This window comes from Chelonoidis abingdonii, chromosome 10 (genome assembly GCF_003597395.2).
Source record: "Chelonoidis abingdonii isolate Lonesome George chromosome 10, CheloAbing_2.0, whole genome shotgun sequence".
Lineage (NCBI taxonomy): Eukaryota > Metazoa > Chordata > Testudines > Testudinidae > Chelonoidis > Chelonoidis abingdonii.
The window spans coordinates 80,661,074-80,687,589 of record NC_133778.1 but is presented as its reverse complement, the minus strand read 5'-3'; the positions used below and the strand labels follow the sequence as shown (position 1 = coordinate 80,687,589).

At 57.5% G+C, this 26,516-nt stretch overlaps 1 protein-coding gene across 1 annotated transcript in view; it reads left to right on the top strand.

Moving 5' to 3' along the window:
* Positions 1-26,516, top strand: part of PTPRN (protein tyrosine phosphatase receptor type N) — a 55,400-nt gene that overhangs the window by 11,350 nt on the left and 17,534 nt on the right. Inside the window, exons 2-12 of the mRNA XM_075069840.1 lie at positions 6,096-6,224; positions 6,728-6,841; positions 7,043-7,148; positions 10,559-10,802; positions 11,283-11,622; positions 18,009-18,125; positions 18,334-18,368; positions 23,823-24,172; positions 24,859-24,945; positions 25,327-25,406; positions 25,803-25,867. Of these exons, the coding sequence (XP_074925941.1) occupies positions 6,096-6,224; positions 6,728-6,841; positions 7,043-7,148; positions 10,559-10,802; positions 11,283-11,622; positions 18,009-18,125; positions 18,334-18,368; positions 23,823-24,172; positions 24,859-24,945; positions 25,327-25,406; positions 25,803-25,867 (1,667 nt within the window). The remainder of the gene's footprint in view (positions 1-6,095; positions 6,225-6,727; positions 6,842-7,042; positions 7,149-10,558; positions 10,803-11,282; positions 11,623-18,008; positions 18,126-18,333; positions 18,369-23,822; positions 24,173-24,858; positions 24,946-25,326; positions 25,407-25,802; positions 25,868-26,516) is intronic.

Sequence of the window (26,516 nt, the reverse complement as noted above, 5' to 3'; positions counted from 1 at the left end):
CCTAGGGAGGTGGTGGAATCTCCTTCCTTAGAGGTGTTTAAGGTCAGGCTTGACAAAGCCCTGGCTGGGATGATTTAGTTGGGGTTGGTCCTGCTTTGAGCAGGGGGTGGGACTAGATCCCTCCTGAGGTCCCTTCCAACCCTGAGATTCCGTGACTTGGCTGCCGTGGCTCAGTGTTTGCAGGGAGAGAGAAGCAGGTGCCAGGGGCTCTTTAGACCAGCGGAGCCGGGCAGAACAAGAGCCAGGAGCTGGAAACTGAAGCTGAGCAGACTCCAGTGTTACCAGGGCAGTGGTAGTTTCTCCGTCTGTAGGTGTCTTCAAAGCCAGGCCGGTGCCTTTCTGGAAGGTGCTAGGTTGTTGAGTCCATACTGGGGGACGGGTGCAGCCCTAGAGATCAGGCCGGATGGTCTCGTGGTCCCTGCTGGCCCCAAACTGTCTGTGTCCTGGTGTTCTCATAAATTCCTGGAATCCAAGGCCAGCAGGGGCCGTTGTGGTCGGTTGCGATTCTCCTGCCCCTTGCACTTTCACGTCGCCGTCCTGCTGCTGCGTTCACGGCCTGCTTTGCCTCCAGCCTGCCAGGGAGGGAGCACCGCCATTCAGGGCAGCCGTCTGTTTGCTGGGGCTGTGGTAGAGCAGCGGAGCCCTGTGGTGCTGGGTGCTTCATGTCACTGAATGGAAAGGGGGGGTCCCTGCCCCAGAGGGGTCACGGCTGAGCTCTGTGGGGTCGAGGTTTGTTTCACATGGGGCTTGTGGGGAGGGAGTTGGGCATTTCAGCACCGCGGCCAGCTCCTGCCACCGTTCCTTTGCCTTTAGACAGGATTCATGTGCAGTGCTTTGGGATCCTGTGGCTGGGAAGCACCCCTCGCCCCCCCCCCCGCCCCATCAGTTTCTTCCCCTGCCTTGGGGCCCTGCATGTGCCCCGGGGCTGCAGTTTCACCCGGTCTAGGTCCAGGCTGCAGGGAGGGGTTGTGCCCTGCACCGCCCCGCCCCCCCCGTCAGTCCCTGCCCCTGGCTTGGGGCCCTGCATGTGCCCCGGGGCCGTGGCTTCACCCGGTCTAGGTCCAGGCTGCAGGGAGGGGCTGTGCCCTGCGCTGATACCCGAGGGGCAAGGGGGCTGCCCTGGGGAAGACAGGCCCCGCTGGGACACTCAGCAGCAGAGCATCAGGCCTGCAGTGTGTGTCCTGTTGGGAGGGAACTGAGGAGCCTCCCAGGCGGGGGGTCAGCACGGACCAGAGACCCTGGGAGATTGATCCAGGGCAGGGTCATTGCACCAGCCCTTTCCAGGGGGCTCATTTGCTGCCCCTTCCCTTGGGGATCGTTTCCCCAGCCGGCTCCGGCTCCTGGCCAGGGCAGCTGGGCCCCCAGCCCTTCCCCTGTAGGCAATTCCCTGCCGGATCCTGCTCCCTGGGAGCTGCAGCTTGAATTTCCCAATGTCCCTGGCTGTGTCTGTCTGTGCCTCCCTCCCCTGCCCTGTTTCCCTCCTTGGAGGGCCCCCCCCGGGGACTTGCAGGCTCGGACTGTGAGGATGGGGACATCTCCCAGCTCGTCCTGCCTGCGGAGGCAGGGCTGTGCGTGGAAGCCGTGCCGGGTTCAGCCGGCCTCCCAGGAGAGAGCCAGTGCGTGGGGCAGCTCAGGGTGCGGCAGTGGGCTGGGCGCCCCAGGCAGAGCAACCCCCGACTGCCCATGACCACTGGGCACTTTGCGCCAGGCCGGCCAGACCCCTCCCACCAGCAGCTGCTTCCTGGCCGCTGTGTGGCTGAGTCATCGGCTGCTACTGGGCTGAGAGAAGCAGGGGGGGTCTGCCCACCAGGCCCATGTTGTGCCCCCACCCCCCCAGCTCCTGACGCTGCTGCTGTGAGGGGGCATGGGAGCGGTGGGTGGTAGCTGCCCCTCCCCATCTGTGCGTCAGGCCCCCCCCACCTCCATGCTGGGCCAGCAGGCTACTGAGTGACGCGACGTGTGGGCCAGGCCTTGGGAGCAGCCCTGGAGTGACCTGGGCCTGGCTCCCCTCTGAGCTCCAAGCCCCTGTCTCCCCACGTCGCTCCCCAGCCCCCGTCCGTCTCTTTCCTCTCCCCACCCGCCCTTCCCTGTGGCTCCACGGGCTTCTCCCTTTCCAAGCCCGGGCCTGCCCTCCGCCAGTGCCTCCCCACACCGCCTCTTGGGGCAGGCCCTGCCCAGCCTGCCTGGCGTTGCCTCGGGCACATGGGGAACTTCTCGTTTGGCTGCCCCGTGCCCTGCGGGGAGATTTGGGTTTGAGCCCCCCCCCAGTTCTGCTAGGGAATGGTTATCGCACCCTTGGTATCTTTCACCTTCTGCCCCGTACTGACCGCCCCAGCCTGGGGAGAGCAGGGCTCTCGAGCCGTCTAACGCTGGGTTGGGCTGAGCCCTGGAGAATAGGCTGCAGGGACGTCGGACAGGAGCAAGACACAGCTGAGGGCTGGGCACTGTCACCAGTCACAGGGTCAGGGCTCTGCCCCCAGCTTTGGGACTGTCTTTTGGAGGACCCCATCTGTGTGCCAGACCCCTGAGGTTCTCTTCCTCCATGCGCCCTCCTGGGACTGAATCTCTGGGGCTCCAGCCCCCTGCTTCCCACCGCGGGCTCCATACCGCGAGCCCCACTGAGAACAACGCCGGGCAGGGACCAGGGCACCTTGCCCAGCAGCCAGGGCAGGCGGAAGTCAGGTTTGTTACTCAGCTGAGGTCAGCCTGGTGAAAGGAAGGTTAAAGCACTGGTCAGCCAGAGCCCAGCCACGCCGGCTGCCGTGGTGAGCCCGTTTGTCTCGGTCGGTCCCCAGGTGAGAGCCCCCAACTCCCCCCTCCCCCAGGCTGGCCTTGTTCTGCAGCTGGGGGATTGTGCTCCACTCCCTGCATAGAGGTGGGGGGCACGTACGCACACTCACATGCGCACACACACACGCCTCTGTCCTGGGCTGGTTTTGCCGTTGTCTTCCCGGATTCCCCACTGATACAGGGCTGGGCCGGGCCAGTCCTTGGTAATGACCCCTCCCGCTCAGACAGCCGAGTGACATTCACGCCGACGTCTCTGAGCCTCCCCGAGAGGAAACCGCCCTCCGACTGTAACAGTGCAGCATATCGGGGACACGTCCCCTGTGGGACTGAATGGAGCAGGGTCACTCTGAGCAGTGACCTGGGGCAGTTTGAACCCGCCAGTGTTCAGAGGTGCCACGGCATCTTCCCCCTGCCCTCAGTCGCTATCCCACCCGGCACTTCCAGGCCTCTCGCAGCCCCATTGCTAATGGCTGAACCATACACCGCTCCGAGCAGGGTCACATCCTCCCTCCAGTCGGGTCTGGCACAGGGGGAGTTTTCATGCAGTCTCTCAAATCATTTGCCACCCCAAAACCTTTGGCTTTGGAACTGGGCTGGGGACCTGCCACTGCCCCTCCCCCTCGTCTCCAGAGTGTGAGAGGAAGCAGCGACCCCCCCCCCCACCTCCATGGGCCAACCATCCCGGCTGCAGCGTGCAGTGTCTTTGCCCCAGGCTGGGACAGGCAGTGACCTCTGGAGCATTTGGTCTTGCCCCAGGGGCTGAGGAGGCCAGGGTGCTGGGTGTTCCCCCACATTGGCAGGCCCCCAAACCCCAGGGCTGGGCTGAGGCAAGTTGGGGTTAACGTGCTGCCTTCACCCCCAGGACAGAGCCCTCTCGCCCCCTCTCCTGGTGGGCTGGAGAACCCGCCATGGCCACCCTCTGACCAGGCCTCTCTGGTACCAGCAGCAGCCTCTCAGCTGCTTTCCCCTTCACTGTTGCCCCTCCGGTCCATGTGACCTCTCGGTGGGGTCTGCATGGGTCAGCTGCTTGCCCACCTTTGGGTTTACCTGAATCCTGCTTCTGGGGTGCCTGCGTTGGGTCCCTTTCCCTGGACCCAGGCTTAGGCCAGTCCCTTTGGGTCTTTCCATCCCTGGAGCCATATCCCCAAACTCCTCTGCCAGCCGGCCACCTGGCCCTGGCAGCCCCTCGGGCTTCTTGGCCACATGCTCAGCTCGCGGGGACGGCTCTCAGAGCTGCTCCAGCCCTGCCAGGTTATAATGATGCTCTGGGCGGTGACTCTCGCCCCCTGACCCCACACGCAGAGAGATTCTCCAGCAGGGTCAGGGCTCACATCTTTGCACACTCCAAAACTGTTTCCCATATGCCCCAGGGGTCCATTCCAACCTCAGCACGGAGCCTCTGTGAACAGCTCCTAGCCCCTGTCCATCTGGCTGTGCACCCCATGGCTCCGGGCCTAAGTTAGGGGGTGAGACAGCAGAACCTGTCCGCAGGGTCAGCCTGGTTCAGAGCACAGGCCAGTGAGGTAGGTATCGATATCTCCCCCCTTAAACTGGGGCAGCAGTTCAGTATCTAGGTTCCCCGGGGCCTTTCCCCACTCACCCCTCGGTGGGTCCTCTTGCCCCTTGGCTTCCTCAGCCCCAGTTCAGGCTTTTGCTGGTTCTGGTTCTTCCGCTGTTCTTCCTCGTGCTTTCACTGCTGCTCACGGTCAGCAAGCTCCTCTGCTTCAGCACCCACCGCTTCAAATCTATCAGTGGGGAGCCTGGTCCTGAGGACACCTGGCTGCTGCCTCTGTCGCTCTCAGATCCTCCTGGAACCTGCTTTTGGAGTAATCGTCCTTCATCAGCTGCGTCTTGTTGGCCTTCCCCACGCATAACCATCTCTGCGATGCCCTTCGGGCGGTGGTTAGGGGCCATTTCCTTTGACTACCCTGGTTTTACTGCTGCAAGTCACTTGTTGCAGAACATTGCTAGTGTATTCAGCATCCCACCTCTGCCACCAACAGTCATGGATCCCCAGGATCAGTGCTGCACCCCCAGCTTCAGAACAGTATCTCGGAGGAACCCCTTCCATGCGCCAGGCCCCCTGGGGGGGTCTCATTCTTCCTTCAGGGTAAGCCTTGTGGCCTCTCCAGCTCCTGAGACTGAACCTCTGGGGGTCCAGCCCTCCTGCTTCACGCTGAGCTCTGAGACAGACACTGTCTGCTCTGCAGAGGTTAATGCACCACAGCCAGTGTTTGCATTGACACTTGGGCAGCGGATGTCAAAACAGTCAGGTTTATTAGCAGGGACACAGCACAGGCTGTCTTTGGGCTCTGCTTTAGCCTTCAGTTCTCTGTGCTCCCCGAAGTCTGTTCTGATCAGCCCAGAGCCCAGCCCAGCTCTGTCTGTCTCTCTCTCCATCTCACCTCCCTGGTCAGATCCCAGGTGAGAGCCAGACTGCTTCCAGCAGCCTGCTCTCATCCCCACCTCGCCAGCGCTTCATCTGGGGGGATTGTGCCCAGCCTCCCTGCTGAGAGGTGGGGAAATCCCCCCCACCCTGGGTGCTGGTTGCTAGGGGTGAAGGTCGTGGTGACTGGATTTGCCATTATCCTCTGGGATTCTCCATTGATTTGGGCTTGGCCTTGGGCCACTCTTTTGTGGTGAGTGAGACTAAGATTTAGTCGGGGTATTTTTAGTAGAAGTCAGGCCCAGGACGTGAGCAATAAACATGAATTCACAGAAGCCCATGACCTGCCCCTGACTTTCACTAAACATAGCCCTGACAAATGGGGAGGGAGGAGGGTTCAGCACCCCCCACTGCTGGACTCCAGGGTCCCCCGACTCCTGCTGCGGTGAGTGGGAGCTCCAGGGTCCCCCACTGTCCATGGTGGCTGGGAGCTCCAGGGTCCCCGCAGCAGGGCGAGGTCTGGAAGCTGCAGGGGGGCCAGCTGGGAGCTCCTGGGTCCCCCTGCTGCCCAGCTGCGGGTGGGGGCGCCGGGCAGAAGGTGTCATGGAGGTTGCTGGAAGTCAAATTCCATGATCTCCATGACATGATCGTGGCCTTAGTGACGACCCACCCTGGCTCAGAAGGCTGGGGGCACCACACCTGTCTCTTAGCTCGCCCTGAGCACAGTCATCTTCCCCTCCCCCCCATAACAATGCAGCATATGGGGAAAACGAGACACACATAAGGGTCATAAACGTTTCTCACTTTGTGACAGGCTCCTAGTGAAGGGGGGGGAGGGGCAGCATGCTGTGTGCCGGCTGCAGTGCATGTTGGGGGTGAAGTCCCTGTGTGGTTGGGGGGGGGGGTCCTGCCTCTGGAGGGCCCCCCTGCTCCCTCCCTGTACGCTGGCTGTTTGTCCATCTGGGGGGGGTGCTAACTGTCCCCGTGTCTATCCCAGGCTGCCTGTTCGACAGGAGACTCTGCTCCCAGCAGGAGGTCTGTGTGCAGGGTAAGTGACCAGGGGGCTTGAGGGGGGCTAGCCCCAGCTCCAGCTCGGTGGGTGGGAAGGGGGGCAGGAGCCGGGAGTGGTGCCCTCTGGCTCGGTGGGGTGAGGCTGAGTCCTGCCAGGACCTGGGGCCTTTCTGTGGTGAACCCCCAGCAATGAACAGTGACCCCGGGGGAGCTGCCGAGGCTGGAGCACCTGTGTGTGTGTGGGGGGACTTAGGGGGCAGGTGGAAGATGAGTTAGGGAGGGGTAAAACTGCCCCCAGCTCCTCTCCTCTACCAGTGACTTAGGGCTGCCCTGGCACATGCTGATCTCTGGGGCCAGTGCTGGCTGCAGCGTCCCCTTCCAGAGCTGCTGCCGGAGGCTGCTCCATAGCAGGGTGAATGAAGGGAGGAACCAGGGGCCCACCCCCCCCCGGCCCACAGCTGAGCTCGCTGCCCCTTGGCTCCTCTGGGCCCAGTGCTGAGCCGCCAGACTGGCACCATCTCTGCTCTGCTCTGCTCCTAGATGGCTTGTTTGGGCAGTGCCAGGAGAGCGCGGCCCGTGACAGGCCCTACTTCCAGGTCACCTCGCCGGTGCTCCAGCGCCTGCAGGACGTGCTGCACCGCCTCACGGCACAAGGTGAGCGCCGGGGGGGGCTGGAGGCCGGTGGGGGGGGTTCAGGTCCGCCCGGGAGGTCAGTCCCACAGCGGTGCCATTGGCGCCCTGCCAGGATGGCCTGTTTCCTCTCACTATGGCAATGGCACCTAGCGTCTCCGTGGGAACTGGCTCCCGCCCCTTCGTAACTGTGCTCTGATTGGCTGCCTTTCTCCCCGTGGACAGGGTTGTCGTGGCAGGATGACATCACACAGTACGTGATCTCCCAGGAGATGGAGCGAATTCCCAGGCTGCGTCTGCCCCCCGCATGGGAGCCGTCGGCCAAGGAGAGGTAGGGCCGGGTGGGGCTGCCTGTCCGACCGTCTGGCCGTTCCCATCCTGACCACCCCACGCCAGGGGCACCCACCCCCCACGCTGTCCTACCAGGGTGGTACAAAGGGCGCAGTTGGGTGTCGTGTGCCCGCTCTGGCTGGGGCTTCCCCCCATTGGTGGGCATTGGGCCAGACACCTTGCCCGCTGCAGCTGAGTGAGCTGCTGGTACCCGCTTGCCTCTGCGCCAGACCCGCACCCTGGCAGAGCTAGGCACCGCAGGGGATCTGTGATGGGAGAGTCTGACTTACCCCAGCTGGCCCCCACAGAGAGCAGGCGCCGGGGCTCCCCCAACCCCTGGCCACACAGAACCGGCTGCGGGGGAGCACCACCGGGGTACAGGCCAGCAGGAGACCTTCTCTGGTTCCTGGTCACTGAGTGAGGGGGCCTGTGCCATCACCCAGAGGCTGTGGGGATGTTCTGTGCCAACACAGCAGCGTTCGGGGCAGAGGCCTGGGCTCTGAGGTGGGGCAGCGGCACAGCCTGGTCCCTGCCAGCCTTTCAGACTCCAGCCCCTACCCACAGCTGGAGCTTTACACACTTGCTGGAGCTGGCCATGCGAGGCGGGGCCATGGGTGCTGCCCACTGCTAGCTCGTTAGCTAATTGCTGGGCTGTGTCAGTGCGTTAGCGCTGGGGTTGGGGCAAGTAAAACACCAGCAGATGGCAGATGTCCCTGTGCGGGTAGGGGCCTGCCAAGAGCCGGTACTGTGCCATAGACTCCCTTCTCCCCCTGGGGGGCCAGGGCCTGGCTGCAGGTCTGTACGGTCACCGAGCACTGGACAGCCCGGTGGTGCCAAGCTGCAGCTCTCGCTGTGTGAGGACATGAGCAAACCAGAAAGCAGCAGGTTTGCACTGATGCAGCTTTGCTCTCATTTGCCTAGGTCTGGCCCAGGGGAAGCCGGGGTCCCTTGTCAGCATGTGGAGGCAGCGCAGGGACCTGCGGGGTGCTGGGCCTCTCTGCCGTGTTGCTGGTCTGCCAGAGCATGGGGTTCTCTATGGGTAGCGAAGCATGTGGGGGGAAGGGGAGAGAATTGCTGTGTGGGAAAGCTTAGGGGGCTGCCCAGGGCCACACCCAGCACCCGAAAAGGTAGCCCCTCTCCTGCACCCCACAGGAGCCCCGAGGGCACTCAGGGTGGCCCCTGCTGTGATGGGTTGCTCCCCTGGAATGCCACCTGGTGTACTGGAGTTCCACTGAGCCTGCCTGTTCCACCAGCCTGGGCTCCCTCACCCTGTCCTGCTGTGCCAGGCCCTCAAACCCCCTCCACCACACACACAGGTAGGGACATGCCAGCTGCAGAAAGACACAGACACTCTTCCCATGCAGAGCTGATCTCAATCAGCTAGGGGATTGCCCAGTACTGTACCCCAAATTGTATTGTCTTGCACTGCACAGAAATCTGTGAAAATCACCCCCTCCCTCAATGTATTCACAACGTGGAGGAAGATATGCACAGCTTTTTGCTCCCCCAGTTATGAATTGCACAAACCGGCTTAAAGAAAACAAAACAAGTTTATTAGCTACAAAAGATGAATTGTAAGTGGTTATATGGGATAACAAACCAATCAAAGCAGATTACTGAGCAAATGAAGCAAACATGCAAACTAAGCTTCATACACTGAAGAAACTGGCTGCAAGTGGTAATTTCTCATCCTAAATGTTGTTTTAGCAGGTTGCAGAGGTTCTTGAATGCCAGCTGCTCTTGCTTGAAGCTTAAATTCCAGGTGCTTCTTTCACAGGCCAGACTCCTTTTCCGGCCCAGGCTCAGCTCAGCTCCCCCCACTGGTCCTTGTTTCTTAGATGTTCTCAGCAGTCATCCTGGGCGGGGTTCAGTGAGGAACTGTCACGGAGTCCCTGGGCGATGCTCTGGAACTGCTCCCCACACAGAGCCAGGCAGGACTCTGGGAGCCTCTTCTCCCTTGGAGCAGACTTATTCAGGGCAAGAGGCTCCCACGGCTTCACCTCCTGGGTCTCTCCTTGGAGCATTCAGCATCCTCTGCCCCTCCGTGCGCTTCCCACAGCGAGCCCGCCCAGGCGGGGTCCTGGGGAAGCCACAGGGTTCTGCACCCCCACTTGGCAGTCAGACATGACTCTTAGCCAGCCAGTAAAACAGAGGTTTATTCGATGACAGGAACAGGGTCTAAAACAGAGTTTGTAGGTACAGCGAACCGGACCCCTCGGCTGGGTCCATTCTGGGGGGCAGTGAGCCAGACCCCCACGTCTGCACTTCACTCCTCATCCCCAGCCAGCTCCAGACTGACAACCCCTCCAGCCCCTCCTCTCTGCTCAGCCCCTTTCCCGGGCCAGGAGGTCACCTGACCCCTTTGTCTCTAACACCTTCATTTGGCACCTTTGCAGGGGAGGGGCCCAGGCCATCAGTTGCTAGGAGACAGAGTGTCAGGCATTTAGGTGCACTGGCCCTTTGCTCTGTAGCAATCACACCCCCTTATCCCAACACCTAGATACTTAAGACCTGCAGAGGGGACCCTGAGGCACCAACACTCACCCCCCTGCCCCCGCCCGCTTGTAATCTATTAAGGGGGGTCAGCCAGCTTTCACAGTATTCAGAGCAAACATTAACATTCCTAGTTTGTCACAGGAACTAACCCTGATTAACTCCCCAGTCTTAAATAGGATTTACATCTGGGGGGAATTCTTTTGTTTCCCAGTTTGATCCCCACACCCAACTAGTGGAAAAATACTAGCAGTCCAAGATGGAGTCCAGTACCAGGTGACATGATTACATGACACCGCAGTGTCAAAGCAGCTTCTCAGGAAGGTGGGAGATTAGCATCTTCAAAGTCCTATTGTTCCCCCTAATGGCCTATCCCGGCTGTTTGCGTTCTGCCTGGTGGGTGTTCCCTCCACTGATGTAAACCCACTTGTAATTGTTACATCGTCAATATTCCTAACTTCAGATACAGAAATACCAATAGGATAATCGCATTCAGTAAGTCAGAACCTTTCCAATGATATCTCACATGAGCCATCTTGCACAGAGCACATCTTCGAATCAGACTTTCAGGGTGGGAAGGGATCTCAGGAGGTATCTAGTCCAACCCCTGCTCCATGCAGGATCAGTCCCCAGACAGACTTTTACCCCAGATCCCTAAATGGCCCCCTCAAGGATCAAACTCACAACCCTGGATTTAGCAGGCCAATGCTCAAACCACTGAGCTGTCCCACCCCCTGGCATTTCACTTATGCCATATTCATACCTGAACAATATCTCAGTGAAGAATATGGGGCATAGTGTCACGCCTGCAGCTTGTGTTTCCGGGGGCCCAGGTCTGGCCCCTGCTCTCCTGCTTCTCGGGGCTGGTGGAGAAAAAGGGGGAGCCATGTCACTCTCCAGGGCTATCGTGTCTCTAAGGTTCTCCCCGCTGCATGCCGCTCCCCGGATGGCCCTGTTCCCATCAGAGCCCGGCCAGCTGGGCAGCACCCTGCAGATGGCTCCGCGCCTGCCGCCCTCCAGTGCCAAGAAGTCCCCGCGCCTGGAACTGCAGCCCCCACTGCCCCCCGCCCTGCTGCAGCGATACCTGGAGCTCCTGCTGCTGGGCCCCCTGCCTGAGCTGGGCTATGAGGAAGGCCTGCTGCACCCCTATTCATACCACAAGGTGAGTGGGGAGGCAGGCCACCTTCCTCTGGCCCTGACACAGGGCCCAGGAGGCCTTGGGTGGGTGGGGAGAGCAGGATGGGCAGATGAGACAGACACCCTGGCTAGCTCAGCTCCAGCAGAAACACCACCAATGACAGCTCTTCAGAGTTGCTGGCTGCGCTTGTCTCTGGCTGGCTCCCTGGTGGGGGGGCCCCCCAGGAACAGGTGTTCTGGCTGATCATCCCATCCCGCCTCCTTATGTTCCTGATGGATGCAGATTCTGTGTCACCAGATTTGTCTATAAACTGCTGTGCAATGCAGCTGTTAACCAGCGGTCACAACCCACCCCAGAGGTGGTTGCATCTCCACACCGGGCGAAGGGTCCCCTCTTCTCTAGGGTTTTGGGAAGAGGTGTTAGCACCGCAGCCCATGGTAAACTGCTCTCCAGGATGGCTGTTCCTGGCACTGAGGGCGTGATGGTTCTGTGCTTTGGTTACAGTTTGGCTACCAGGATGGTGCACGGCAGCTGAGCCCCATCCAGGGCAATTCGGGCAGGCAGAGCCCTGAGCCCCCTGCTCTCCTTGGCAGGGCCCCTGCTCAGCCCTCCCAAGCCCTCTTTGGGGCCAGCCCCATCCCTTCCTATGGGGGGCAGCCAGGGCTGGACGGAGGGCATCTCTTCCAGGACCTAGGCATGCTCTACCTGCCAAGAGAGAAGGCGAGCCGCTTGGCCCCTGCCAGCACGAAGGCCCAGCATGGCCATGGGCTCCCCCCGGACTACGCTGAGCCTGACGAAGAGAACAGACAGCAGGAGCCAGCCCTGGGTCCCCAGGTGCAGTCAGGTAACCCCTGCCTCCCAGCCAGTCACGCACAGACTCCCAGGGCACCTAGACTGGCCCAGCCAGGGCTTTGTCCAGCCTGTTCTGACGACGGGGATTCCCCAGCCCCAACTTGGGAGCCTGCTCCGGAACATGACTCCCTGAGCGCTCAAAAGCTTTTCCCGGTCGCTAACCTCCATCCACCTGGCTTCAGGTTAAGCCCATTGCTGCTTGTCCTGCCTTCACTGGACACAGAGAACAACTGATCTCCAGCCTTTTCGTAACAGCCCGTAGCATGTTGGAAGCCTGTTCTCACGGTTCCCTCAGTTGCCTTTTCTCCAGACTAAACGTGCCCTGGTTTTTAAACCTTTCCTCAGAGGTCAGTGTCACGGACTCACAGATCGTGCCCACTCGTGGCCCCGTGTGGTCCGTGGGGAGTGCCCCTTTCAGTGCGACAGCCCCTCTCAGGGGTCCACTCCTGGGGTCAGGCCCCTCCACCTCCTGGAGCCGCACCTCTCTGAGCCTCAGCATGTCTGTGTCTGCCATGGGCCCCCTCAGGGAGTCCCCTCGCTCTGGACCCTCTGGGCCTCCTCACCCCTGAGGGGGTTGATGCCCCCTGTTCTCTAGCCTGGAGCAAGACTCAGCCAGCATAAAACAGGAGGTTTTATTGAGAGTTGAACCCAGCACAGGAAACTCTCTGGCCTCAAGCCTGGCCTCCCTCAGCCCTGCACAACCCAGTCCCCCTGCAGCCAGGGGGGCTCTGCCTGCTCCCCCTCTCCAGCCCCGATCCCCCTGCTTCCCAGCTGGGCCTCCGATACCCCTGGCCCTAAGCCCTTCTGTCCATTGGCTTCTCTCCAGGGAAACAGGGTTGTAAACAGGGTCCTCTGGGCCTCCTCTCCTCTGGCTGGAACCTGCTGGTCAGGTCACCGGGGTCCTCTCCCCGCAGCCCATTGTCCCCCACTGGCTAGAACCGGCGGCGACTCCTGAGCTGGGTCTCCAGGTCACCAGTTGCTGGGGTCTCCATCCTCCAGGCCATCAGCCAGGGTCCCAAGTCCCCTCTCTGGTCCTGTGTCCCAACAAACTCCCTCTCCCCTCCCCTCGTTAAACCCGTAACACCCGGGGACACTGAGTCCCGCCCCCCTGCATGCAAACCCTGGAAAACACAGAAAAAACCAAGAAAACCCCCCCACTTCGTCACAGTCGGGTTTTCTAAACCTCTGGTCAGGTCTGTTGCTTTCCTCTGGACTCTCTCCAATTTATCCGCATCTTTCCTGCAGTGCAGGGCCCAGAACTGGACACAGGAGTCCAGCTGAGGCATCGCCAGTGCTGAGCAGAGCGGGACAGTGACCTCCCATGTCTTACATACGATGCTCCTGTTCCTACTCTCCAGAATGAGATTGGCCTTTTTCACAGCCGCATCACATTGCTGATTCATCCTCAGTTCGTGATGCACCGTAACTCCGGCTCCTGTCCAGCGGTGCTACCACCGAGCCAGTTTGTACCTGTGCAGCTGAGTTTTCCTCCCTATACTAGCGGTGGGGTTCGAGCTAAGCTACGCTCGTCACCTACCGGAAGTCAAAGTATCTTAGCTCGACTTGCCTGCCCGTCCTCACAGCGGCGAGTCGACTGCCCTGGCGCCCCTGTCGACTGCGCTTACTCCTGCTGAGGTGGAGCACGGGCATCAATTCGGGGATCAATTTATTGCATCTCATCTAGATACGATAAATCGATCCCCGATACATCGAACGCTACCCGCCAATCCAGCTGGTAGTATAGGCGTACCCGAGGTGTTGTACTTTGCACTTCTCTGTTGACTTTGTCTTGTTGATTTCAGACCAGTTCTCAATTGTCAAGGTCGCTTGGGATTCTGATCCTGCCTCCAAAGTGCTTGTGACCTCTCCCAGCCTGGGGTCGTCGGCACATTTCATAAGCAGCCTCTCCACTCCGTTATCCACGTCATGACTGAAAATATTGAATAGTGCCAGACCCAGGAGTGACTCCTGCAGAACCCCCCTAGATACACACTCCCAGTTGGACAATGAACCCTGGATAACTACTCTTAGGGTGCGACCTTTCAGCCAGTGGTGCACCCACCGGACAGGAATCTCATCTAGACCCCATGGCCCTAGTTTGTTTAGCAGAATGTCACTTGGGACTGTGCCAAAAGCCGTACTGCCATCCAGATAGATCACGTCCACTGCTTCCCCCAGCCACTGGCCAGTGACCCTGTCAGAGGAGGAAGGGAGGTGGTTTGCCAAGATTTGTTCTTGACAAACCCATGTTGGCTGCTCCTTCTAACCTCATTAGCCTTGTTCCGCTTTTTGCGGATAGGGGCTGTGTCTGCCCGTCTCTGGGCCCTCACCTGTCCTCCAGGAATTCCTGAAGATAATTGCTAAGGGTTCAGAGATTGCTTCAGCTAGTCTCTAAGTACACTGGGATGAATTTCATCTGGCCCTGTGTCATGGAGTGTGGGGGGAGACCAGGTCCTGCACCCCTGGCTTCCTGCGATCCACCATGACTCAGCCAGCCAGTAAAACAGAAGGTTTATTTATATGACAGGAACACAGTCCAAGACAGATCTGGCCAGTGCAGACAACAGGACCCCCTTTAGTTAGGTCCGTCTGGGGGGCCAGGGAGACCACAGCCCCGTTGGGAAGCCCAAGCCCCGTCAGAGTGCCCCTCCATTTCCCAGCCAGCTTCAAACTAAAACTCCCTCCAGCGTCTCACTCAGCCTCCCCCTGGCTCCTCCCCCAGCCTTTGTCCAGTTTCCCCGGGCAGAGGTGTCACCTGGCCTCTACCCCCCACCTGGGGTCGCAGGTTACCTGCTCAGGTATCCTCCCTTCCCCAAGCCAGGCCGGCCCAGCACAACTGCCCTGCAACCTTCCCAGGTCAACACGCCCCACTCAGCATTCACATAACACAGCAAGAACCTTCCCACTTCCTCACATCCTGCCAATCTGAATATGTGTAACTCCTCTAAATAGACTTTAACCTGTTCATCCCCTATTTCAGCTCGATCCCTCCCCTTTGTTAATGGTAAGTGTGTTGAGTATCTGGTCATCATGAACCTTTCTAGTGAAGACTGAAACACCTCTGCCTTGATGTCATCAGGTATTCGCTCTCCTTCCCTGCTAAGGAAAGGCCCTGCACTTTCCTGTCTTTCTCTTGCTCCTAATTTATTTAAAGAACCTCTTCTTATTGCCTTTTATCTCCCTTGCTAGCTGTAACTCATTTTGTGCCTCGGCCTTTCTGGTCTTGCTCCTGGGAGTCTGCGCTATTCCCGTTGTCCCCCTCCTTAGCAATTAGTCCAGGTCTCCACTTTTTGTAAGTTTCCTTTTTGAGTTTCAGGTCATTAAAGCGCTCCCGATGGAGCCATGTTGGCCTCTTACAGTTCTTCCCATTTTCCCTTTGCATTGGGCTCCTCTGCAGTTCTAACGTGACTATTGTCTCCTGGAAAAACTGCCAGCTCTTCTAAATCCCTTTAGCCCCTAGAGTCTCTTCCCATGGACCTGACTCCCGGCCTCTGGTTTCTGGAATCCGTTGTCCTTAGTCTGTGGCTCTCACTCCTTTCCTCAGAATCATGCAATCCATCCTTCAGTGATCGCTGTCTCCCAAACTGCCTTCCACTTTCAGATTCGCTACCAACTCCTCCCTCTTGGCCAGAATCTAGTCCCCCTGGTTACTTCCTTCACTTTCTGGAACAAAAAGTTCCCAGTATGTTCCAAGGGCTTATTGGAAATGTTGGTGTCCCGGATCCCCACAATCGATGCTTCGCCACCAGCTTTGGAACAGTCTCTTGAAGGAACCTGTCAGTGGGCCAAGCCCCAAAAGGGTCTCAATTCCTCCAGGGGAAGCCATGCGGCCTCACCATCACCTGAGGCTAAGCCTCTGGGGCTCCAGCCCCGCTGCTTCACAGTGTGAGTGGCGTTCAGGGAGTCCAGCTGAGAAAGACACAGGTAGAGACTTTTCCGCTCCCCAGGGACTAGTGCCCGTCACCCAGCATTTGCAGTGACAGCGCTGTCAAAATAGTTGGGTTTTCATTCACTGGCACACAGCACAGAACGTCCTTCGGTTGAGTCAGGGAAAGGCAGGTCAAAGCATCGTCCCCATCCATTCGTCGATCTTCCAGCGGTCAGCTCTTCTCACTCCTTCCCCGTCCTCTGTTCGCAAGCTGGGCCATAGTGCTCAGCCTCCAACCATCCCTCACGCTGTCCTGTAGCGAGGGGGTGTGGGGACCGGCCTCAGGGCAGACAGTTATGGGGCAGGGTACAAACCGCACCCTGCCTGTGAGTTCTGTCCTGAGATTTCGCCAACCAGTTAAGTGTGAACTCAGGCCACAGCCCAATCAGAGCATAGGGTCCAGTCTGTCTGGGTACCCCCGTCTGTCTGGCTCACCTTTGTGCCAGTGGGTCCCTTACAGCACGGAACACAGCCCTGTTCAGCTACGCCCAGTCACTTATCTAAGGTGCAGCTGACCTGGGCTCCCACCAAAGTCAGCGCTTGTAGCCAAGTCTCTGATACACTAGCCACAGCGCTAGTAACCAGGCAAAGGAAATGAGTTGTTTACAAGGTTAGAGCAGGTGTCCATAGCTACACCAACCGTTACAGCAGTTTCTATTACCTTTGGAAACTTATGATTGTAATAAGCAAGCTCTGTATGGTTCAGGGCTAAGCACTGGGGGTCACTGGCTGCTGCCTGGGAACCTTGCCCCCCAGAGTCCGAGCAGCAGAGAGAGCTGGCTCCTCCTGGGGAGGGGATTTTATTCCCTTCCTCCCCTGTGCTCTGAGCTGCAAACTCAACTGAGGACTCATCTCCATTGGCAGGGAAGAGCAGAGCAACAGACCTTTGTCCTTTCACATCCCGCAATAGTCCGTCTGGCGGCGATGGGCCTGCCTAGGGGTAGGACCTAACACCTGCTGTCAGAGACCAGCCCTTCGCACGAGTTACTGTGTCTCCTGGCTGGTGATTTACACACTCAGGCTCACAACACAACTGCTTAACTACCACCGTACAGGAGAAGTGAGATTGATGCTGGCAGGCAATCAGTAAACACTAAGCTTCTCATGCGTGTTTTACCAGCACTAACGCACAGGGGAGCCAGGCGGGTTTCAGCCCCGGAGTTGAGCTGGTACCTGTCCTGCCAACGTCACACCATCTCCCCCTGGGATGTTGGGCTAGATGGCAATGGCCTGGTGCCTGGATTCACCATTGATATGGGGTCAGCCTTGGACAGTCCTTTTCCAGTGACCCATCTCAGCTCAGACAGCTGGGCAACATTCACTCCTCTGTCTCTGCACAAACAGTCCTCCCTCCACCCCCCGGCTAGCCACAGGAAATATAGGGGAAACTGAGGCACGCATCGGGCTCATAAAATATTCCTCTTTGTCACAGTTGGGTTTTGCCGTGTGACTTTTCCAGCAGATATCTGGGTAGTTTAAGTTCCCCCTTACTACCAATCTTATGCAGCTCTTGCATAAAGCTGAGAGTCTAGCACGGATACCGTGACTTTCTAGGGTCTCCATGACTTCCTCAGCTGCTGCTGCAGCTGGCCCCAGGGCCGCCCCAGAGGCTGTCGGAGGAGCAGCAGCAGTGCCCAGGAGGCCATCGAGCAGCAGTCCCCAGGGCCCTCGGGTAGCAGGGGACAGTCAGCTCCCCCCCTCCCCCCAAGCAGGGGCCAGCTGTCAGCCCTTGGGGCCACCCAGGGCAGCAGCACCCTGGGCAGGGGCGGCTCCAGGTTCCAGCACGCCAAGAACGTGCTTGGGCCGGCAAGCCGTGGGGGGCGCTCTGCAGGCTGCCCTCGGTGACTTATCTGCTGAGGGTCCGCTGGTCCCACGGCGTCGGTGGACCTCCAGGACCAGCGGACCCTCTGCAGGCAAACTGCCGGAGGCAGCCTGCCTGCCGTGCTTGGGGTGGCAAAATCCCTAGAGCCGCCCCTGACCCTGGGACCCCAGGAGCTGCGAAGTTTTAGTCACGAGTCTTTATAGTAAAAGTCAGACAGTCAGACATGAATTTTTTGCTTATTGCATGAGGCCTGTCCATGACTTTTACTAAAAATACCCATGACTAAATTTTAGCCTTTGTCATGCAGCTCCCTCTCCCCTTCCTCCTCCTCTGGGCCCCAGGGTGGGGGCTCTGCCCTGCCCCGCCTGAGCAGGTGGCTCCTGTCCCTTCACCCCTTGGATCCTGACCTCTCTGGGCACAGCGGGCACAGGCACTAGGCTGAGGTGTCCCCTCCCCACCCAGGCCATGAGTCCTCACCCAGCAGGCATTCCCTGCTCCTCCCTGTGGCCTCCACTACATCCAGCCCTCAACAATGGGGTGGCCCCTGCCAGCCATCGTGTGCCTGGCGCTGGGCTGCCCGTTGCTCCGTGGGCAGGATCCCAAAGCGCGTGCTGTCTCCCTCCCACAGATGCAGCCCTGCAGAGACTTGTGGCGGTGCTGGCGGACTACGGGGTGGGGCTGCAGAACCTGAGTCCGCAGCAGCTCGGCAGCCTCTCTGCCCTGCTGCAGCTGCTCCAGCACCCCGGTGAGTGGGGCTGACTTGGCAGGGGGGCAGACAGATGAGAGATGCCAGCACTGCGCCTTCTACCCTGGGACGTGCTGCCTGTTCCCTCTGGGGAGGGGGGAGTATGTTGCCCCATCCTCCCCCCACACCCTGGGTGCTTTCTTTGTGCCTGGAGCAGTGCGTGAGCCTTGGCTGCGCCAACACGAAATGTCCTTTTCTCTCCCGCCAGGTGGGTTTGGCCAGGAGGCTCCGGAGGCCAAGCGGGTAAGTCCAGCCGTTCCCTGCCGCACAGAGCGGCATCCCAGCCCCGGTCCCAGGGAGAGGCCTGTTGCTGGGGGGTCAGGAAGGGTTCACCAAGTTAGGCATCTGAAGGTCAGCAGAGGCCATTGTGGTCACCTCGCCTGAGCCCTGCCCTGAGTTCAGGCCAGTCTGAGCTAGAGCAGGTGGCTTAGAAAAACATCTCATGCTGGAGAATCCACCCCGGCCCTTGGTGAGTGGTTCCAGAGAGTAATCCCCCTTCCTGTGAAAACTGGTTTTGTAGCCAGTCTGCATCCACCTAGTTCATCCTCCAGCCGTTGGGTCATCTTAGACCCGCTGCCAGACAGACAAGTCTGTTCCCCACATAGGTACTTACAGACTGGGATCACGTCACCCCTGAACTTCCTCTTCAAGCTACATAGATTCTGCTCCTTGAGTCTGTCGCTCTGTGACGATGTGGTTCTGGCGGGACCCAACTGAGAGTGCCAAATCAGGACCAATTGCTCAAACAGGGCAGTCACAGCCCAAGGCTGGGGCTTTTCCACCTCTAAGGCAAACCAAACCAGCCAGACAACAGACTTCGGTGTCACCCCTCTGGCTAACCGCAAGTCACACAAGCAATTTCCTTAGACACTCCAGTCTCCCAGTATCACCACCAGTCCCACACGTCCTGGGGATGAATGGTTTATGAAAACCAACACCCAGTAAAAGAAAAAGGTTCTCTCGATCCAAAGGACCAAGCCCCAGACCCAGGTCAATATACACCTTAGATCTTACTCACAAATCACGCTGTGCCAATCCTTAGAATCTAAAATCTAAAGGTTTATTCATAAAAGGAAAAGATAGAGGTGAGAGCTAGAACTGGTTAAACTGAATAATACATACAGTAATGGCAAAGTCCTTAGTTCAGGCCTGTAGCAGTGATGAAGTAAACTGCAGGTTAAATCCAGTCTCTGGAGAAACATCCCCCGCTGGGATGAGGTCATCAGTCCTTTGTGCATAGCTTAGAATTGTTAGCAAAGTCCTCCAAGAGTAGAAGCAGGATGAAGACCAAATGGAGATCAGGCCTTCGCCTTATATAGACTTTCCAGGCTGTAAGAACACTCCTTTGTTCCTACTGTGGAAAGTTACAGCAAAATGGAGTTTGCAGTCACATGGGCCAGTTTCTGCTCACTCCAGTGAGTCAACAGGCGTAATCCGCTTCTCTCGATGGGTCAGTTGTATAGTTGATGGTCCTTAATGGGCCATCAAGAGGCTAAGCAGAGCTTGACACCAGCTTGTCTGAGACTTTTTCAGTAACACAGACAAAGTTTGAATACAGACAATACACAGCCAATATTCATAAACTTCACTACAGAAATGATACAGACATCAGACAGCATAACATAACCAGTAACCGTAACCTGGTCTTAGACACCTTATAGACCCCTTTACATAGAATTTGGTGCCACTTACATGAACCTGTGTCTGCAACCATTGTTCTATATGGTCCCAGTTATAATGCAAAATAACAGTTCACTAAGCACTTAAGGCAGTTTTCCAACCCTTTAAATCCTACTCTCATGGCTCTGCTCTCTGCCCCTCCCCAATTATATTAACATACCACCTGGAACTGTGAAGCACACAGAACTGGCCACCATGAGCCCAGCGGCAGCAGCAGGGCCAACGCAAGAGTCAAATAACTTCCCGCTCCCTCACTCCGAGACCCTGATTGAGTGCATCCCAGGATCACATTAGCCCTTCGTGGCTACACTGGAGTTCAAGCTGGTAAATCCCCCATGATCCTCAAGTTCCTTTTTTCAGGGAGTCCTGTTCCCAGGATCATCTCTCCCTCCTTTCCTTAATCAGTCAAAGCCTCTCTCTCCTGACTCCTTTAGCCTCTATTAGAAATGTGTCTTGTGCTTGAGCCTCAGCTAGCAGCTTAGTCACATCATTTCGTATCACGTGACTCTTCCTTTCCGATGATTCCCACTCCCCCATATTTCGGTGATGATCTGGCTGCAAAACTTTATCAGAGATGATTATGTTCCTCCTTCCCATGTCACTGATAAAAACACTAAAATACACAGCAGGCCAAGACACTGTCCCTGCGAACCCCCGTGGAAACCCCCGTAAGATGATGAAATCCTGCATTTAAGTTATATTTTGGACCTATGTATTTAATTCACTTAAGGTGTTGGCCATCTTACTTTAATCCTTATTGTGGCAAAGCCGGTACGTTGCTCTGGTCTCGCGCTCTTCTTGGGGTAGGTTCGGGCGATATTGCTTGCCTCTGAACAGTTCTTAATCCCCCCTAGTGTCCTTGGAGGAGGAGTGGAAGAGGGAGGGACCTGGGCCCGCCCTCTTATCCAGGTCCCAAGCACCAGGGCCCTGGGGTTGTGGTGAACTCACTTATTCTAGCCAAGTTTCTTCCCCTGGGTTACTTCCCTCTTCATACCGTCAGCTTGTGAAGGGCTCATCGCCTCTCTTCTTATACAAGCCCTTGGTGCCCCTTACCTAGGGTTTGTTGGGCTTCCCATCCACCCAGCAGCACTCCTCCCAACCTCTATTTCTCTCTGGACAAACTCTTCTCTTCGTGCAATCTCACTCTGCTCCAATCCAACCTTTCTCCTTCAACTACCACCCCCTGGTCTGCCTGAAGCAGGGGTTTATATCCCATGACTGGAGTCAGGTCTAATATGCCACAGAAACTACACATGTTCTAGTTAATTAAGCAACCTTCCTCCCTTGGGCAGGGAATAAGGCCCCCTGTTAACACTCTTATGCTGCCCTCTGGCCATGCTGTATCACATTATAATTTCTTAATCAAAATGTCATGCAGCACTGAGTCCAAAGTCTAAGTATATTACATCCACGCTGTTACTTTTACCAACCAAACTTGTAATCCCATAAAAAAAAAAATGTTAGTTTGACAGGATCTATTTTCCATAAATCTCTGCTGATTTGCATTAATTACACTGTTACTTTCCTTCAATTCTTTATTAATCAAATTCCATTATCAGCTGTTCCTCCATTATTTTTCCCAGTATGAATGTTGGACTGACAGGCCTATAATTACCTGGGCCATCCCACTTACCCTTTTTAAATAGCAACACAACATTTGCTTTCTTCCAGTCTGCTGGAACTTCGCTGGTGTTCCAAGAGTTATGGAAGATCAGCATTAATGGTTCAGTGAGCTCCTCAGCCAGCTCTTAAAACACTTGGAAGCAAATTGTCCAAAGTGGCTGAGTTTAAAAATGTCTGACTTCACTAGCTGGAATTTAACATCCTCCTGAGTTAGTGTTGGAATGGAAAGTATTTCATCATCACCATGTGATATAACGACATCATTTTTTCCCTCCCCTAAATACAAAACAAAAATTTATTGAACTTCTGCCTTTCCTGCATTATTATTGACAATTCTACCACTTCTGTTTAGTAATGGACCAACATAATTGTTAGGACTCCTTTGTTTCTGGTATACGTAAACTCTTTATTGTCCTTTACTCTGCTGGCTGTACATTATTCCTGGTGTCCTTTTGCTTCCCTTATTCATTTTCTACAATGCGTAGCTTCTGATTTATAGTTCATTACTGTAAACTTCTTTCTTCCCTGTTTTATATTTTTTATAGCTGCCTTCACTTCCACTGTATGCCAAGTTGTTTTTTAACCAGTGCAGCCTTCTTTCTTGAATTGTAGCTTTTTGACCATCTAGTAAAACATTCTTAAATAATTCATAATTATCATTCACACTTTTCTGTTTGAACTCTTTCTCCCAGCTGATTTGGCTCATAATTGTTTTGAGCTTTATGAAATGGTCCCATTTTAACCACTGGGTACCTGTGTGTTACTGGTTCAGACTTCATTCTGTTTGCACATAACAAATGTGATCAAGTCATAACTTGCACCTTAGCTACAACTAATTTTTAGATCTTTGATCACTTCCTCTTTGTCCCTCAAGATGAGTTCTAATGCAGAATTCCATGTTGGATTCAGCACTGGCTTAAATGAGGAAATTCTATTGTTTGTAGACATTCCGAGGATGTTTTAGTCCTGGCAGCTCGAGACAACCAGTGTGTATCCTTCAAACTGAAGTCCCCCTCGCCCCCCATCATCATGTGGCTCTTTTCCCTACTCATCTTATCCGGGTGCCTGAGGGGCCAGTCGTCATGTTCCCTAGTGGGATTTGCGGCTCTGCGGTGGACACCAGCCAACACCCCATCTTGTGCTTTCTCTGTTACGGTATTGAGCCATAAGCATTTGATATCGGAAAGAGGTCCTGCTATTTCTGACAGTGCTGCTGCCCCTCCCCTTTGGGCCACTTGATCCTTCCTCAGTTGGTCATAACATTGATTTTTGCCATGCCAGTCACCCAAATCTTCCTGCCAGTCAAACCAACTGGATCAAATTTATGCTCATAAATGAGCAATTCCGGTTCCTCTGGTGTGTTTGCAAGGCTCCTACCCTTGGTGTCCAGGCAGTTAAAGAATTTCTGCTCTTCATGTCCTCTGGTGTCTTGGTGAGGATGTCTCAGCATCACGACTGTGTTCTTGTTTCCTCCCCGTTGTCATCGTCCCCTTGTTAGTTTAACCCTCTCTTGATGACTCTAGCCAGCCTGTCCCAAGGAGATTGGTTGTCTTTCTGCAGAGGCAGAGGCCAGCTTACTCTGCAGCCCCCTCTCCTAGCACCTAGCCATCAGTTCACCCCCAGAATCCTCTGTTCTGTCCTGCTTTGCTCATAGGACAGGCCGGATCTCTGGGAAGGTCACTCAGATGTTCTTTGGGGAACTGGAAGGGTCTGTGTAATCTGTGTGCAATCCCACCGAGCTCTGTCATTAGTACGGTTCATCCCCATCAACTGCAGAAACCTGTGAGATCTCAGTGACGCCATCCTGTTGTCCTCCTGGCCCTTGCAGATCTTCCTAGTATAGAATCCCTGACCCGGATTGTCCGTCTTCCCTGGACGGCTGTAGCTTAATTTTCTTCCCAGTTGGGCCAAACAGCCTTCCACAGGTATGTCCCATACAGCCCTCTGTTCCCTTTGAGAAGCTGGCTCTTCAGAGGGGTCTGTGCAGTCCAATGCCCCAGGGGCTGGGCCTCCGGGCCCTGGGGTGCAAACGGAATGGGTTTGCTAAGAGCAAGCTAGCCCAAGCGTGCTTTCTCCATCTACAAATATTTACTGGCAGCCCATGTGGGAGAAGTCCCATGGGGGCACGGCAGGCTGAGATTGAGGGGGGGCAGCGAAACTCCAGGGTGAGTCTTGCACGGCGCCTCCTGGTACCTGTCCCCAGGCAGAGCTGTATCTCCTCTGAGAGGTCTTGCCAAGGTCACGAGGAGACTGATTCTGGCCAAGGGCCGGTCACAGGAGGTGTGAGGCTCCGTTCCCCCACCTGAAGGGCTGGCTCATTTCCCTAGGTGGGGCAGATTCTGCCATGAGCCAGGACCGGCTGCCCCGTGGGTAACATCCCGCCCTCTGCCCCAGGTGATGGAAGGGGAAATGCAGCATGGAGAGGAGCTGGAGCCGCCCCCCTCCACGGTGCCTCCCCCTGAGAATCCAGCCAATGCCGCCTCCCGGACGGAGGGGCCAAGACGGGAGGAGACAGCTGGTCCGGCGCGGGGCAGTGCCAGGCCTACGTTGGCGTCCCAGGCTGAACTGCAGGCCCCGGGGCAGGCTGCACCCAGGGACCCCACCACAGGGGACGTGCTGCATCTCCACAAGCCGGTCCCAGTGCAGAAGAAGAGCTACACGGAGCCCAGGGGCCATGGTGGGAAGGGGGAGCAGCCGGAGCCCCGGCCGGCCGAGGAGTACGGCTACATCGTCACCAACCAGGAGTGAGCTGCGGCTGGGGGCTGGGCCGGGGGTGGGACGTGAAAGGGCCAGAGTATGTGGCTTCCTCACTAGTATGGCTGCTGTGCCTGTAGCCATGGTGGGGAGGGGGGCCCCAGCATTCCCTGCTCTGCGGCCAATTCTCTGGGGTGCCTGCAGGGGGGACCTTGTTCCTCAGGCCGGGATGGCTCCTGGTTCTGACGGGCAGGGTCCTGGCCATGGCCCCTTATCCTGCCCTCCGAGGGGGGCTCTCAGGTGTGGTGCATATGGGGAGCTTGTTCCTCGTGCGGGGATGGCTCCTGGTTCTGACTGGCGGGAGCAGCCCAAGAGCCGTGTGACACGTGTGCGAGCCGCCCCTGCGCACAATGGCCACACGTGCAAATTGGGTAAATGCTCCTAACCCCCAGGTCACACATCAACTCACCAGACTCCTCCCCTCCCCCTGGAGCTGGAGCAAGCACTCCCGCCTGCCTGGCCTGCCCACCTAGCTCCCGCCTCTTCCCAGCTCCTCTGCATGGCGGGGGCCTGGCAGGGCTGGGACCCAGCCTGTCTCTGGCTTGCTCAAGCACCCACACAGCCTGACCCTCAGGGCCCTTGACCCGCCTTGGGTGCTGGGGGAGGTTGTGAGCCTGGAATCTCCCTGGGGCTCCCAGCCTGTCCCTGAGCTGCGCCCATCTCTGCTCCCTTCCAGGTCGCTAGACTTCACTGCCGGCGTCCGGCTGCTGGAAATCCTGGCCGAGCACCTCCACCTGTCCACAACCAGCTTCATTAACATCAGGTGGGGCCACGGGGGGCTCACGAGCAGCCCCAGAGGGCAGCAGCAGAGTGTCCTGTGGGGGGCAGAGCAATGCATCCTTGGAGGGGTGTTGCATTGCTGGAGGGGGTAGGGTGATGTGGGCACTGTGGGAGATGGGCTGGCGTGGGGTGAGGGCAGTGGTGGGGGCGTAGGGCCAAGGGGTTGAGGTCTCACCCCAGTTCATCTGCAGTCGCTGACCCCTCTTTGTGGCACGTCATCAGCTGCCCTGACCCCAATCTCCTCGGTTAGGCCAAGCCGGGGCACAGGGATCCAGGGTGGGGTCTGGGCGGGGGGCACGGCCCCCTTGGCTGCGGTCTGGCCCCTCCTTGTCTCGTAATGCCCAGGCCTCTCTGCTCCCTGCAGCGTCGTGGGCCCAGCTCTCACCTTCCAGATCCGGCAGAACCATCAGAACCTGTCGCTGGCAGATGTGACCAATCAGGCCGGTGAGTGGGGTGCGGCTGGGGGCTCTGGATCCTGCGAGGGAGAGGCCCAGGAGCCAGCTGGGCCTGCACCATCTGGGCGAGAGGAGGCTGCATGGGGCACAGGCCAGGGCATGGAGTGGGGGGCTCAGGTGGGCAGGGCTGGCCCCAAGGCGAGTGATTCATTGATCCCCTCTGCCCCCCCTTCACACACATCCACGGCCCCTCCCAGCTCTGAGTGCCTGCTGTGATCTGCGCCCCGCGCTGTAGGGCAGGCAGTGGGGGGAGGGCCCACATCCAGATAGGAGCTGGAAAGCAGGGTGATACCCCCATGGTCCAGGACAGGCCGTCGGTGATTCACACCCACTTGTGGTTGCTGGGGCCGCGTGCTCCCCGCCCTGACCTCTCCCCTCTCTGCAGCGACGGTGAAGTCGGAGCTGGAGGCTGAGCTGGGGCTGAAGATTGTGCAGACGGGTGTGGGGCAGGTAAGGCAGCGACTGCCGCAGACGCCCCGACGGGCTCCCCCCTCATCCTGGGTCTGGATCTCCACTGTGCCCCTGCAGTGCCGCATGAGGCACTGAACAGCTGAATGACTAGGGACGCGGCCATGTCCTAGTGCCAGCGTCCTGGGGGTTGGGATCTTGGGGGGCGGGGGTGGTAAAGTTGTATTTTGGTGCTGAGCTGCAGCAGGGAGTGGGGCTGTCTCCTGGGACTGGGGGGTCAGGGGCTGGGGCCGTCTCCTGGGGCTGCCTGTGCTGGAACCTGGGCTCCTCTGCTGCAGGGTTGTTCATGTAGCAGCAGGAGGTCAGACCTCCTCCCGCTCCATCTGTGGGGCTGGTTCAGCACTAGGGGCAGGGCGGGGACTGGTGCTACCTGCTGCAAACTCCTAGCGGGTGAGCTGGTTAGGGTGAACAGATAGCAAAGGTGAAAAATCAGGATGGGGTGGGAAGTAATAGGCTCCTATATAAGACAAAGCCCCAAATATCAGGATTGACCCTTGGCACTGAGTCCCCAGGCGATGCTCTGGAACTGCTCCCCACAAAGCCAGGCAGGACTTTGGGGAGCCTCCTCTCCCTTGGAGCAGACTTGTTCAGGGCAAGAAGCTCCCACGGCTTCACCTCCTGGGTCTCTCCT